This window comes from Vidua chalybeata, chromosome 2 (genome assembly GCF_026979565.1).
Source record: "Vidua chalybeata isolate OUT-0048 chromosome 2, bVidCha1 merged haplotype, whole genome shotgun sequence".
NCBI lineage: Eukaryota > Metazoa > Chordata > Aves > Passeriformes > Viduidae > Vidua > Vidua chalybeata.
Window position 1 is genome coordinate 33395333 of NC_071531.1, and position 15836 is coordinate 33411168.

Sequence of the window (15836 nt, forward strand, 5' to 3'; positions counted from 1 at the left end):
CCCTTCTGCTCCCTTAAGGTTTCTGTGTCAGCCATTACAGGGGGCTGAGCAGTTCCTTGAAGTTTTTCTCCTGTATTTCCCCCTGTGGTCTGCCCTTCAGAACATAACTTGGTGTTTGGCAGACAGTATTTTTGCAGTGAGTCAGGCAACCCCTTGATTTCCAGTGACTGGTTATCTGGGATCTAACTACCACATTCAGACTTTGCATGATTTTTGTCTTTTTAAATGAGATTTTGCTGTAAAATTCAGCCAAAGTTTTTTTTAACCTATGCTGGGCTTTTATTTTTAAAGAGGACTAGAAGGAAAAAAAAAAAAGGGACTTCTACCTTTTCTTTCAGTCATATGCATGTTAAAATGTGGACAGTTTGGCCCATGTACTTGAAGCAGCTCCTACTGAAGTTAGATAATAGAAGAATTTAACTCCATGGACAAAGATTAAAGTCATACAGAAATTGCACTGCTTATGAAGTATGGTGCCTTTCTCTGTAGTGCCTTTTCTGGCTTTTTAGGGTATGGAAATGCTTCTTTCCTTTTGTGGAAGCTGCAGTTCTTTATAAGAGCTGGCTCTATGGCTAAGCTGCTGAATGGTTAGATGCCACACTGTTACTCAGATTCCTTATGGGCTCTTACATGATGTCTTCTTCATAGTAGAGGACTGACTTAATCTCTTTTTTTCTTGTGATGTAGGACAGTTAAGACACTGAGTGGATGAACAGAAGTGAAGAACACGCTATGTTTTTTCTGCAAGTTGTTTAACTTGTTAATGTGGTGTGAGAGCATCAACTAAGGTGGCAGGAGACATGGATCAAGTTGTCTCTGTGCCCATGGGCATCCATCAGAACCAGTTTGTAGCACTGTGGTTGATTTCTCACCATTGCTGGTTGTGGGCATTACTGAGGTGGCTGCTGCAGTTCTAGGGTTGGGCATTCTGAGCATCATTACTCAGCTGCATCCTCATCCTTGATGCTGCCTTGGAAAAGCTCACAGCTGCAGGATTGGAATCAGGGTATTGACAAACACTGAATCAAAGACACTGTGAACCAGGTGAGACAAGCCTGTTTGAAGCATGTAGGGGCAGTGCTCTGCTGGCTGTGTTCTTTACTGTTTGAGATAACCAAATGGAGATCTGTGTGTTTCCTTGCACCTGGTGCAGGGGAGAAAGGAGGCTGGCCCAACTGCGAGCACTGGGACCTGCTGGGTAATGGCAAGTGCCATTTCTTGCCTGTAAAATGGAAAACCTGGATCAATCATCTGAAAGTATTTCTGAATTCCATTGCTTAGGAAGATGTGGTTAGACATCTGTAAGCATCAGGACACATTCAGGAAAACTTGTGTCAAGGCTTCAGCGTAACAAAGAAAGAAACAGTGGACCAGCTGACTATTTTCCTCTGGAAGAAGTCCTTCGTACTATGATCATGTGGTGTTTACTTGGAAAAAGCCTGGAAAGACAATGTAAATAGACTGTAAATATGGCCATTTGAAAATAGGGTTTTTTTTGCATTAAGAATTTGCAAATGATGGTCACTTAAGAGTGTTTCAGTGGCAATAGGCTGGGGAGTGTGGGCTGCTTTCACTGACCCTTCTCACTGCTCTCTGGAATTGTACATTGCGGTAATAATATCAGCTTTATTTTTTATATATATATATATTTTGGATTGTAACTGTGTAAAATAAACTACAGAACTATTGCTATCCATTAGTACTGAATGTGTAAGTGATACTCCTACACGGTGTCTGGAGAATGGCAGCAAATTTGTGCTGGCCTTGGCATTTGCTGTGTTATGCCACAGGCTGAGCAGGGAATTCCCATAAAGATGGAAGTGAAAGCCATGACTGTTGCCCAGGTATTGGGTACACTGAAGTGGCCACAGTGAATTCATGGTTTTCCTTGTGCATGGTGTGCAGGCTGCCACAAGGGAGGTGGTTCTCAGGTTCCCCTGTGCTTCCATCAGTAACTCCCCCTACCTGGACTGGGGTACTGATGTTTCCCCTCATCCTTCTGGATGATTTGTGGATCTAGGCCTAAGCACTCACCAAGCAGGCAAAATACAGCTTGACTTGGAAAACAGTTATACCTGGAACCACATCAAACACATAGATGCTTTAATTTTTGTAACAATGGGCTTGGGATAGGAATTACCCTGTAGAGGCAAGGTCCAGTAATCCTCATAAACTCATGTATTTTAAAAAAAGGACTTCTATAAGAACAGCAGGATACTTTCTACTTAGGAAAGAAGGGACTTGGTTAGCACAAGTATAATAGAGAGCAGGATTTAACAGGCACTTCATTAAACACAAAGTGGCAACAACAGCTACCGGCTCTGCAGAAGAGATCGACCCTGCACCATAGTGCTGTGTGACAGAGATGTGTCACGGCATGCTGGGAAGGCCTGTGGCTGTTTGCTACCCAGTTACAAGCCCCCTTCTTGAGAAAAGTTTTAGGGTAGGAAAATGCATCTCTTGCAGTGCAACAGGATCATCTGCAAAGCCAGTTGGTCATTCTTTCCCTGAGGGAAGGGAGCTTAACAAAAATGCTCTGTGTATCTTTACTGTTTAGAAGCCCCAGACCATGGGCAGTTAGTAAAAAGTATCCAGCCAACCTTGGAGAAACTTGACATTGGTGAGTCTGTATTAAAACTGGAAGAATTAACCAAAATCCTTCAAATGGTATTACAATTATTTGAGTTGCCCTCAGTAAGGTTCACCACCACTTCAGCAATGAGTTTCTTGAGACACAGATGTGTAGGTTCGTACAGGAGCTGGTGCGAGGAGTTGAGTGCAACAGGTTTCTCTCAGCTGCTCACCAAATACTCTCTTTTGGATGAAGAAAAACCTGCTGGAGGCTGATTGCTTTGCATAGACAGCTTGTTGTAATTACCCAACCAGACTGCATACCTGTGTAACCCATCCTATGCTGAATGGTTCTTTATTAGTAAGACATGAATTGTGTGCAGTATGTAGAAATTAGAACTGTTAAATTACATGTATGAAAATCTTTATTTGAAAATACAAACATGTTTTCAAAACATTTTAAAAGATCTACACTGCAAGCAAAAAAATAACTTACATCTTTTTGTACATTTTTTTCCCAACAAAACCTGTTTAACAGTTAAGAGTGAGGCAACAATTTCAAGCTGCTGTGACACTGATGAATATTCATGGAATGTGTCAATAGCAAACAAGCAAAGGGGAGGACAGACAAAAGCACTGAATGCCCACAACAAATTAGTGCACATCACTGATCAAGTAACATTTATACAAAGGAATTAAAAAAATTTGGTTCCTTCTGCATGAATTAACACACCCATTTTGGATCAAGTATGAACACTCAGACTTCATTGTTAAATAATCTTTTTATGATTAACATCAACGAAAAGACAGAAGTTTAAAAGGGCATGCAAAATTTAAGTTGGGGCAAAGAAGGACTACGCAGAGAAGAAAAACAACTTGTCTTGGGTGTTCACTTTAGGGTATTCTACTAATATGCACAGCTTGTCAGACAAAACTCTTTAAATGAGTGCTGAACTGTGCACTCATGGTCACATCTGTTCCTTGCCAAGGCATAAAACCTGAAAGAGGGCTGGCAGTCTGAGCATGAGCACACTGCAGGTGTAAATTGTCTCCTTACCTCCCATACCAGGACAGAAATACCTGTTCACAGGTGAGATGGAGATGGTCAGTGCACCACACATCAACTTAAAGAGAATTATACATTTCTCTTAAAAACAGTAGATTACTTTTCTCTTAAGTCAAATAGTTATTCTTCCAAAAAGGAATTATGCAACATCTGAAAATAAATATTTTAATCTATTTTACAAACGATAAACTATTGAATAAATACAAAAATCTCATCCTTCCATATAAATGCACTTCTTTTACTTAAAAGGTAGTGTAGTGATTAGATATTTTTAGCACAAAACTAAGCTGACTTCCTGGAAAGAAGTCCCACTGAAACATATCAGTGTGTAGCAGACCTGCTGCAGACTGTCCCTTCTCTTCTGCAAGTGCTGACCATGAGTAACCTCTATTCAAAATCCTCATCATAGTCATATTCATCCAAGTCTACATCTGCCAGATGGGAAGGCATTTCAAAAAATGGTCTTTTCTCCACTTGATACTTTAGAACACTGGCCTTCTGATGGTCTACAGGATTCAGTTCTGCTTCATACCTAGAAGCAGACAACAACAAAAAAAAAAAAAAAAAAAAAAAAAAAAAAAAAAGAGAAAATGAAAGAGTCTAACTATGCCAGGAAGTGCCAAGTGCCTAAATATTGGAACACTATCAAGGCAGCTGCAGGAAGAATATAGTTCCCAATATTTTATAATAAAGAAATATAACCAGAACAGCACCAGGGTTCTGTAATAATTCCCTGAATTTAAGTTAGCTTACTCTATCACATGCTGAACTTTCCAGTGTGAAATGCAGTTCTACTGAAAGGATTCAAAGCACACACTGACACACTGCTCCAGTGGAGTACTTATAGGCTAGAAATGGTGAAATGCAAGACTTTTAAGTATTTGCCAGAAACCTCTCAAGTTCTTTTCAAGAAAGCTGAAGTGAGGCTCAGTTAAGAAGAATGAAATACAGTGCAGTAGGTATGATAAAAAAGAAGGAATACTGGATTGAGGGTCTTATGACATGCGCATGAGCACCAAGAACTGATAGCAACTGTACTTTTAAGCAGAGGCTGGAAAACAAAACCCAGCTATTAACCCAGAAATTACTGATAACCACCTGCTGCTGATGCAGATGAATAGATGGATAATGAAATACAAGTTTAACTAATGCAAGCCTGTGAAGGCTGATATTTAAAAAAGCTAAACTTCAACATTTTAGGTGGGATCAATCTATAATTCATAGCTTTTAAAAAAAACCCACAAAGTCTCAGTGGAGATTTATGGTAGCAGATTAAAAAACTGACCGTTTTTTGGGTTAGGGTGACTCAGGTTCATGTATGTCTTCCCAACCACTACTGAATTTCATCACATGTTTTTTTTCCATCTACTTAACAGGACTGTGCAGAGAATGAGCTTTAGATACTGCAGTTCTTGTTCTTTAAAACTGCTTTATAAAGACATTATGTGCTCATCAGCTGCTCTTTCAGAGAAAGACATAGGGCAAAGTAGAGTTAAATACTAAGAATCCACTATGAACACTAAACTAGAGCAGCACCTTGGGTTTCTCCCATGAGTTCACCACCAATTTAAACAGAAAACAAAAGTCAGCTGAAGGTTCAATTCACCAAGTTACAAATTTAAAAACAAGGGCTTGTAAAAAGAGATGCATATTCTAGAATAAGAGTTTTGGCTCACACGTGTACTTGGTAGTCTCATACACCATTAATTACAAATTTTTGAGAAGGATGTGTTTATTCTTTTTAAAATGAATGACAGTGGTAGTGAGGCTGTACTTTAGTAGAGAGGATTCCTATCAGCTGTCCTGCTGCATTCTTACCCGTCATTCCACTGGTCACTTGCTGCCTCTTCTGCTACCAAGATATCATACTCTTCAGCAGCATATTTCTCCCAGTCAGAGACCTCTTGACTTTCACCTTCTCCATCCTAAAAATTCATGTTGCATGTTACATAAAACAGTATTAATTAATTTAAACAGTATTAATTGCTAAGCACATAGCTACTATAAAGACTTTTAAAGCTTCAATACTCACCCGTAACATAGAAAACTGATCCTTCTGTTCATGGTCAAGGTATTTTTCAATGTTGAAAAAAGTATCAAAAAACACATTTGTCAACTTACATCGCTTTAAATCATGCAGAGTAATTTTTCCTGTAAAGAAGATTATGGGGTAAGATTATTAGAGATAAAGTTATTAGAGCTGAAGTTATCCTTTCTCAAAAGTGGAGGAATCAAAAGGTACATTATCATTACTCAGTCATCACTGCTTAACAACATTTGTCACTGATCCTCAATGCAATGGGAGAGATGCAAAGAGATGAAATACACACCTAGAGATGTGTCCTTCAAAGTGTACAAAACTTTGAAATGGTTCAGATTTTTTTCCTTGCCGTGGTTGTCATATCCCACAGCTTGTCAGTATGTTGAAGTGAGTTGCAGTCTACCTCCCTCAGCTATTAAAAATCATTTAAGGTATTTAAGCTTCCTCAGCAGACAGAAGTCTCCAGTGAGTTAGCCATTCCTTCCCAAGGAGTGCTTGGGTAGCAGGTAGGAATCTCCTATGGCAGCAGCCCTCTCTCTTCCCTGACTTGAGCAGACAAATGTGTGACACATGACAGTGCGTGACTATGCTTCATACAGATGAATTTTTCATAGAGTCAAGGTTGCCACACTTGTCCAGTCTGATCAATATTTACTGCTTGAGAGGGAAGCTAAATGCTCAGAGGTGTTTTGTTTGATTTTTATAGTGTGATACTTTAAAAGACTCCAATCAATGGATGTGTTAAGCTTTAGAAGTATTTGTCAGGTTGCTCAGAAATGTTACCCTATTTCAAAGCTGAATATTGAAGCTTCTGCAGAAAGGCTAAAAAATATGAGATACACAAGGGAAGACAGATGACTATCCTTAAAACTCCCCTTTATTGATTCACCTGGAATACAGACAGTCTTCCATTGTTAATCAAATAGGAGCTAACTGAAGGTGTTATAGAAGAGTTGAATAAAAGCCAGATATGGAACAGTACTTCCTTAGCATAGTGTCCCAACTGCTAACAAAGTGTAACTCAAGGACATCACAGGGAAGCAAAATCCAGATCCCGTTTGTACATGGTTGCCACACTTGTATCTGTCACGAAGGGCCCCAGTGTGCTCTGCCTGGCTCATTGCTGCTGTTCCAGAAGGACACAAATCCCCCACGGCACCTGTGCTGTATCTGTCAGACCCACACAGATGTCTGATGCACTGCGCCATTTCAAGTGGCAGCAGCTCTCCACAAGCAAGCAAATGATTTGAATCCTAGTTACATAAGCTCCCAGTTTAAGTTAGACTCCTATATTTGGTTCATTGATTTGCTCTCCAGTTTCCATTTATTGCAATGGGAGCTTAGACACATAATACTCATGTAAATGCCTAGCACTGTCTCTCAAACACCAACAATTTAAGTAATTAATTCAGGTCTCCAGAAATTAAAGTTTGCTTTTTAGCACACAGAGTATTCTATAGAAACTCTATCACACTTTAGGGATAACTTTATGAAAGTGTATTCTTTTGTTTCAAACCTACAAAGTGAAACATCAGTTTATGCTGCTAGTTTTTGTATTAGAAAATCAGATTTTTTTTTTCTTAATCCACCTTTTAAACATAATTCAGTTTTTACTAAAAAAAAAAAAAAAAAATTCAACCCTTCTCAACTGGCTTTCATTTTTGTTACCCTGAATAAGTGATCTTGGTTGTGTTCAATAGCCTTCTTTTATCATCCTCATGACATAGAGGAGATACACCAATCTTGTTTCATTTAAAATACAGAACAGAAATATTATAAATGCCTGTCAGAAGCATAACGTAAGACTGGAAGGGAACTATTGAGCTCAGGAGATGATTGTGAGCAACCACATAACATAAATGTGCTTCTCAGAGCTTAGCTCACTTAATTTTAAATGCCCCCTAACCCCTATGCATTACACAATGTTGTTCTAAGACTTCATTCCACTGATATGTGTGATACCAACCGAGTGCTCTTAAGGCTGCACTAACTCCTAAATTCAGAGAAACAGAAGTTAAAGATGGAAAAGGAGTTTAATACCTTCATGTTGTGGCTTTACAAGATCCAGCATCTGGCACAGACAGTCTTCAAATGGCAAAGGTTCTATGGCCATGTTATCTAATTTTTGGCACTGTTCTTCATAAAAATATTCCAATTCATACATAGACAAAGCACCATCCCCATCAAGATCCATGCAGCGGAACCAGTATTCAATGCTGAAATTCAGTCATTAACAGCAAAGAGACAAACTTACTACAGAATTTCAAGAATTCATGTTGCCTGTTTCAAAGGCAAAACTAGACTTAAGAGTACATTCCACTAATCCATGGAAAGTCATTGAACACCACCTACTGTGGTAAGAGTTGCTGGTATTTGCTACGTCATCCATTATTGCATTTGAAAACACATTTGTTAATGGTGTGAAGAAGAAGACTAAAACACATGGTTTTACATTAAAAAAAATCAAGGGAGACAATGAAAAATTGAATTGTACATGAAAACATCAGTATTTTGGGTATGTTCCCATATTGAACAAGCTAGTGACATGTCACATGATAGGTTCCTTATCAGTACCATACAGCTGATAGTAACTGCACAGCTTCCCAAAGTCACTGGTATCATGAAACAGCTGCAACATCCTTAACATATGGCCCTGTTCATAAATAGGCCACATACAACTTACAAAACAGTAACATTGAATAACTCTTAAAAGTCATTAAATTAGACTCCTACACCTACAACAACAGCAGACACTGATAAACAAGGATGATGCAAAGAACTGGGCCAAATTTCCACTCACGTTTTTATAGTTTAGCGTCTCATTAGAGTTGCAGCTGTTCATCAGTGGTCCCCGTTTAAGGACTGGAAAAACAAAGTCAGTCTTTATTTCTGCTGAAACAAATTCATTCTTACCTAGTTGGTGTTTTCTTGTCCTCTTCAGATATCAAAAACCAGACAAAATCAGCATAGCTAATCTTCCCGTCTTTCTGTGCTTTTCTACCTCTTGGAGGCCAATGAGGAAAAAGACAGAAAACTTATTTTAGAACACCTAGCTTTTACTGACCAAAATTAAGGATTATTTTCCTTGTTGATATTAACTATTTACTCCTAAATGATCCAGTGTTCATAAGGTGCTTAATAGTTAACAGAAGAGCCATCCCAAAAATTTTTTGCTGATATATTATATACAAATACATATGCTTTTTAGAATTTCTATTCAGGTAGAAATGATGAGAACTTAAAATCTTTACAGAACTCCACTAGCTAAAAGTTTTTGAATGAGAACATGAAGATAAAAATGAAATAGAAATAGTCAGGAAGTGTCCATGGCAAGACCATAATTGTCTGTTTCTACTCTCATAACTGCAGCAACCAAGTAAGTTGCACATAGTCAACTTGTGTAGTAACAAGTCAGGTAGGCAGTTCCTAGACATACTACATTTCAATAATGAAATTAATTTTTTGATGTTTTATCTTCAAGATGTCTGGGAAAATATATGTTTTGTCTTGCCCAAGAAACTCAGATAAAGGAGTAAGCTCTAGACATATTCCTGCTAAGTCTCTCATTTCAGTTTTTATTTCTGTTTATCAGTTGCTTTCTATCTCAGATACTGTGCTAGAAAACATTTCAAAAATTAATAAAATACTATAAATACAAAAAAAGAAAGTCAATCCCAAGGGGAGAAACAAAGAATGACTTTCAAAAATGTGAACTAATTCAACTGGAGGTATTTTTGTAAATTTATTGATGCAATAAGCATTGATTTTACAGTTAGTACTTAAAAGCTCAGTTCTCCTTGAACATTTTACAGGTTTGAGGGATGGAAAAAGAATTATGCTAGCATTTCTTTCTTCTTCATTCCCAGTCCTGCTAAACCATACAATATCCGGTGGCTCATGATCATATGGGTAAAGAGAGTGAAGAACTTGAACTGTGCCAAAGGTTCCAAGGCCACTCTAGTACTACTACAGTTTAAATTACGATACTAATCTTGAAATTCACTGCTCCTTTGTGAGGGGAAGCCATCTTTTTCCCTTGGAATACCACACAATTTAAGAAGCAAAAATTAAATGTGATTTAGATCAGCATACAAAATAAGTACCTTGTTACTGCTCCTGAGAAGATGCGCTCTATCATCCTATTTGAAATTGCTGTGAAGAAAAGTTTGAAACATTGTCAATGATATGCAAGTTACTTTTGCTTTGTATTGTGTTGTTGAAGAGTTTACTGGAACTCTCCTCTTTATATATACAGATCAGTGAGAAAGATCAAGTGTAGTGCTCATTAATCCCTTTATGTCCTTTTAGAGAGGATCACTTAACACAAAGTCTCCAAAGCAAAACTACAACCACCCAGCTTTGAATTTAAACTTAATGCAGAAATAGTAATAAAATTGCAATACAAGTAATAAAATTGGCTGATTAATAAAACTGCATTTCTCAGTTCTTTTACAGGTAAATCATGTTTTCCAGTAGCATTAAGTTTTACATGACCTTGGCAAAGAGCCAAAACAGAACTGGCACAATCACACATAATAAACATACCTTACTGATTCTGACAGGGGTCTATTTTTGACATGGTTTTGACCCATGCTTCTATTTTGAAACCGTTTCAGGGATTTTAGAGACATGTCTGAACTAAGCACTAATTTTGTAAAGGATATTCAATTTATCCTTAAGAATTTGCAAAGTTGAATTGCAGGTGGCACTGTATTAGTTGTGCTTTCTTTCTAAAATGTACTAACTTAATAGAGCAGTCACTCAAATGAAAGCAGTTTTCCTTTCTCACTGTCCTAAAGCATAGTCAAACTTTAGCAGGCAAATTTTCAGAAGCAATCAGAATTGCGTTCATCCTTTTTAACGTGGGGTAATACTCCATAATTACTTTGTGCTTAAGTAAGCTTTCCAGTCCTGAAAGAAACACTATTAAGATGGACATGAGGCACCTAAAAAGAGCCCCAACAGTTCCATACATGCTACAAGAATATTTAAAATAGGAACAAGCCTGCAAGACTACAGAATCATGGTCATTGCATATTATACATGCAGCAAATGTAAACCTGCTAACTAGTATATAATACTAATACTAAAGAGTATTAAAGCAAAACACACTGCAGCTAAGTTAGCAAAACTCCAAAATAAGCCAAGTACCTGAAGGTATATTTCCCTTTTCTACTCTTTCCATATCTTGACATAAAAGTAATGCTACTTGAATAATATCAGTAAAATGGATTGTGTCCAAGATAACAACCCAAAATTGCCAAATAAAACTATTTATAATACATCAACACTCAAGTGATACTTGCTCTACTTCTTTGTCAAGATCAGAATTCAAATTCAGAATTTTCCTCAAATGTGGTATTCGTAGATGCAAAGTAGCATCACAGATGACTTGTCCTGCTTTAGTTCACTGACTCAGCAGGACCAGCTACACCAACAGACTCGTGAAACTGGCCTTGGCATTTAACCACTTCCTCAACTCAAAGTTTACAGTCATTTAATACATGTAAACAAAGGTGCTTCATTTGTCATACCATAATCATTATGTCGAGCTAAATCCTTCCGATCAATATAGAGGTCATGGTCTGTATCCAGCTCCCAAAATTTGCAATAGATAACATAAAAATGTTCATATGAGAAGTATTCTGTCAGCTGGTTAATATCAGCTTCCTCTTCCAATAATGCCACATTCTATTATCAGAAGGATAAACAGAACACAATAAAGAGTTTGTAAGACATTTATTGGTTGAATGATCTGAGTTCTCATAACCAAGTTAATATCTAATGCTATTTCAGTGGAACAATTTTTGTTTTCAGGGACAATGCACACCATACAGTGTGACAATGAAACCACACAGCAGAAAATGAATGCATTCACAGAAGAATAAGTAGATCAGACCAACTTCTGCCACACATTTACATGTATACAGCTCTAGATACAAAATGTTACATTTAAACATATTCTGATGTATGAGAATTAATGCAATTGGGTCTTCATTACTTTTTGGAAAAGGAAAAAATGCTATTTATGTTACTCCCTTAAGCCTTTACTTAATGCAGTTTTAAAACTTCTAGAAATATCTGTCTTGCAAAGTTTTAGATATTACGTACCTGCAAAAAGTTGCTTTTCCTGAGCTCATTACAAGTTATTTTCCCAGACCAGGACCTATTTACTGTATAAAATATTCTCTGTATGACCTGCAAGAAATAGAAAATGGAAAGAAACTTTAGCTGTGGTAATTAAATACCCATCCAAATATTTCTCAAAGATGTTTTAGTACAGCTGCATTAGAGAGCTCCATCTTTCCCCTATTTCTATTGTTCTAATTAGAACTTCTCTTGTGTCATATTATCCACTATTCAAACAATTTCTAACTCTACATCTAAACTCATCTAGATAAGCTTTATTTCAATGCTGCAGTACCTAAATCTCACTCAATAATGTTGCAGAATATTCATGTGCTATCCAGAATATGTATATTGTCGATTTCACCACCTCAAGTCTTCCACATCTACAGGGTATAATCTAATGAATCTATTAACATATCTTATTACTTCAGATTTAAAGACCTGCATTTGCTATAAGACTTTTTTACTTCATAATTGAATTTACAGAAATAGAATCGGGATTGTTTAAGGATCAGACTACAGCAGATGTTGCTACTTCTGAAGTCTACAAACAACAAATCTACATCTGACAAAAATACTTCCTGCAGGTGCAAAGAGAATGTTTTTCCCCATTTAACTTCATTCTATTTGGAAGTTCCTTGAAAAAAAACCAAACTGTTAATAGCATTAAAAATAGTACATTAATATTTTCCAAGTGAAGGAAAAAAAAAATCATTTATCTTACAGGTCTTTTCCAAACTAATGGCTATTTTGGGCAACTCATGCATTCAGTATCATTTTCTTGGATTTAGTTTACAAACTAAAGACTTTAAACAAGACTTTAAAGTATGTTTTTTCTGCTACTTAACTGAATTCAGTATTCACCTCAGTTTGACTTAAGACAACCAGATGTACATTTCAAGTCAGTCATTCACCACTAAACAAACAAAAAATTAAAAAAAACTCCAAAAAACCCAAGCATATTATGAACTATAACTGCTCAACTGGTGATTGATTATATCTGCTAATTGGCAATACTCAGTATTGCATGTGTAGTGTTTCATTTGCAAGAGAGCAGTTACTAATTAAAATCCCCTCTCCTTAGGAACCCCTTTGCCACAGTTAATATGTCCTCCCAGCTACAGGCTAAGCTTTTTTTTTTTCAGACATCAACTGCAGTAAATCAATAGTTTAAACTAACCAATATTTTTAAAATAACAAATAGAAGAATAATGTACTGATGAAGTTTTGAAAGAAAAGTTAAACTGTAGAGCACCAAACTCCTCAGTTCTTAGTATGAACAAGAGCAGCTGGCTCAATGACTCCAGACAGAAGAGTAGATTATCCTGCTTCTGAAACTTAATTAACTTAATTCTAATTGTGAATTTATGGAAGACCCATTTTTGGCTTATACTACAAAGCAATTTTTTCTAAAAAAGGTTTTGCCTTAGCTTTGCAACTTAATCCTTCTGCATGTCGTTATCTCATCTGTTATACATTTAACTGGTCTAAAAATAAAACCAAAATTGAATGTTTGGTAAAGACAACTGGGAACAGACTTAAACTGTTTTCTAAAGTAAACTGATGCAGAGTATAAGCAAATTGTCAGAGAATTGCCTTTACTATTCTGCAGAGTGCTTTGTCAGAAAGGAGAAGACGTGATGCAATACAGAGACTACAATTTCAAGAACTCATAGTTCAGGTATGCACCTAACATCCTGGCAGAATAAACGTAGTACCTTATTTGTCACAGCAAACATTTTTAACTTATTTCAGCTCTATCTTGGCCATATGTAGACTTGGCCATAACTAGACTGACCAACAAACCTATAACATATCTTAGCAGACAGAACAGATTGCTTTCATGGCTTATACAACATGTGCTAAAGAGATGTATGTAATGTATATGCATACACACATACATGTATGTATGTATCTACAAAAACCCAGCAGAAGAATGGCTCATTTGGTTTGCAACTGGACATATCCTTTAGATAAAACTTCATGTAGCAAGGTTAAGCTAACTGAATACAGGTATGAAATGGCTTCTTTCATCATAGGTAAAATGATCTATTATTATAATGAATAACTTGCAGGACAGAATTTTAGAAGACTGTAACAAGCTCAGTTGGTCAAAGCATGGTGCAAATAATGCCAAGGTTGTGGGTTTAATCCCTGTATGGATCATTCACTTAAAAGTTAGACTCCATCCTTGTGGGTCCCTTCCAACTCAAAATATTCTGTGATTCTGTGAACAGTTATGCCATCCTAAAATATGACAAGAAAAAGGCAAAATGCTCCTGTCATTTCTTAATCTGCAGAATGGCATTCCAAATATTGTTGACGCTTTCATACTAGTTTACTCTCTGATTTAATACCAATTTTTTGATTAAACACCAATTTCTGTTGAAGACTATGCTAAATATTGTTAATAAAATACTTCCAGTAATAATTTATTCAATATTGCTAGACTCAGACCTACTCAAATAAGCTGTCCCTACAAAGAAAAGTAACTGGACATGGCAGGACCTTTTCCTTCCTACTGTTCTTCAGGTCAGGCAGCAAGCTTTCACAGTTTTAACCAGAGCAGGCTTTGACACAACCAAGAATCCATTAAGAAACAAAACATCTCACAGGCAGAACAATTCCTTCAGTCACTGACAAGAAAGTTCTGTGAGCTCAGGTAATCATTATAACAAGAAGCAAAACCTAATGCAGCAGGACATACTTGATAGGCCAGCAAGTCTCTGTAAAAAGGATGTAACGAACAAAACCCAAATGCTATCAAAAAAATCTTCAACAATTTTAACCCAGGTCAAAGTATAAGATGGATAAAAGATGATCAACGCTGCATTTTTTTTTTGTTGGAGTACATTCATTAAGCTAGTTTTCATATGCACAAAGAAAGTGAACTGAACGTCATTTTGAAGAATTTCAATCTTTTGAGACTTCAGTGGAATTGACTGTCTAGTCTACAGTTGAGAAAATTTAATATCACTGATTTTTCCCTTGGGAACAGAACAAATACTTCAGTCACGTAACCCTGGGAAGACAGGAATGAAACTTTTCATGTATAAAAACCTTTCTTGGAAGAAAAGTCCCCAAAGAGAAGAGTGGCAAGCAGCTTCAATATTATCATTATTTCACTTAATACTGAACATAATCATATTAATATAGATGTCTCATTCAAGATTTCATTTAATTAATCCCAGACTAAGGTCACGATTCTAATGAATGCAGTCTACAGCCACAATCATGTGTTTAAGATAACAGCCTGCTCTTCATTTAATGCTTATTAACTTATCTGACACTATTACAATTCATTGCTCCTCTTACTAGTATTAAATTCAGCAATTCCTTAAAAATGTTAAGAAGAACTACCATGCCTAAGAAAGACTCTTTTTCCACAAAATTGCTAGTTATGTAGAAATGAAGACTGACAGCCTGCTGTAACTCTACTCTTCCCAAGGGACAAAGATACTTAGACATATTGACTAATCTTAATTTTGATTTTCTTAGTTAACCAAAAAATAGCTCTTCAAGATACAAATCACTTACTGTTGTAATATACCGAGAATGGAATTCAGATGCTTCTTTTAAAAATGAAAGGCCTGGATGACTGTTCACCACATCCTACAAAAAAAATGGAATCATAATATCCCAAGGAGTATTCATTAGTGACCATGTAAGACAATTAGCAAAGAATAGCACACTTGCTTCCTTAACCAAAGCAGCTCAAAGTAACTACCACAATCATTACTGATAACTTCATTTTCACCAAGTCTTCAGACAAATCACATTACAAACCTTTTTAAAAATAATTTCATCTTTCAAATAAATCAGATAAACAAAGGCTTTCCTATATTTTAGAAATATTATAGGATTTTTTTTCCTATATTTTAGATAGGCTGAGGATTTTGAACACTGCTGTCATAGCTTGTAATTCTGTGGCTATGATTCAGTAAAGTCAATTCAGCTTTTATTCAGTCATTTCTATAGGTGGTGTTTGCTGCTCTTCCAAAAAGATTTACTAGGTTTTGAATTCATATC

The 15836-nt window shown here is 36.5% G+C and overlaps 2 protein-coding genes across 5 annotated transcripts in view; one reads left to right on the forward strand and one right to left on the reverse strand.

Annotated features, from left to right (window-relative positions):
- The window catches only part of LOC128783673 (cohesin subunit SA-2-like), a 75190-nt gene that overhangs the window by 56594 nt on the left and 2760 nt on the right, over nt 1–15836 (forward strand). For 2 of the 3 annotated variants that reach the window (XM_053934647.1, XM_053934648.1), the window contains one exon: nt 13420–13488. In XM_053934647.1, the coding sequence (XP_053790622.1) occupies nt 13420–13488 (69 nt within the window). Of the gene's footprint in view, nt 1–687; nt 3029–13419; nt 13489–15836 lie in introns of those variants that run through there. The other variant, XM_053934649.1, reaches the window with a different exon arrangement.
- The window catches only part of PPP2R3B (protein phosphatase 2 regulatory subunit B''beta), a 44388-nt gene continuing 32411 nt past the window's right edge, over nt 3860–15836 (reverse strand). For both annotated transcript variants that reach the window (XM_053934650.1, XM_053934651.1), the window contains exons 6-14: nt 15345–15419; nt 11790–11876; nt 11213–11369; nt 9782–9830; nt 8592–8681; nt 7719–7894; nt 5670–5788; nt 5456–5562; nt 3860–4169 (exon numbers count right to left, since the gene is read on the reverse strand). In XM_053934650.1, the coding sequence (XP_053790625.1) occupies nt 4025–4169; nt 5456–5562; nt 5670–5788; nt 7719–7894; nt 8592–8681; nt 9782–9830; nt 11213–11369; nt 11790–11876; nt 15345–15419 (1005 nt within the window). In that variant the 3' untranslated portion in view covers nt 3860–4024. The remainder of the gene's footprint in view (nt 4170–5455; nt 5563–5669; nt 5789–7718; nt 7895–8591; nt 8682–9781; nt 9831–11212; nt 11370–11789; nt 11877–15344; nt 15420–15836) is intronic.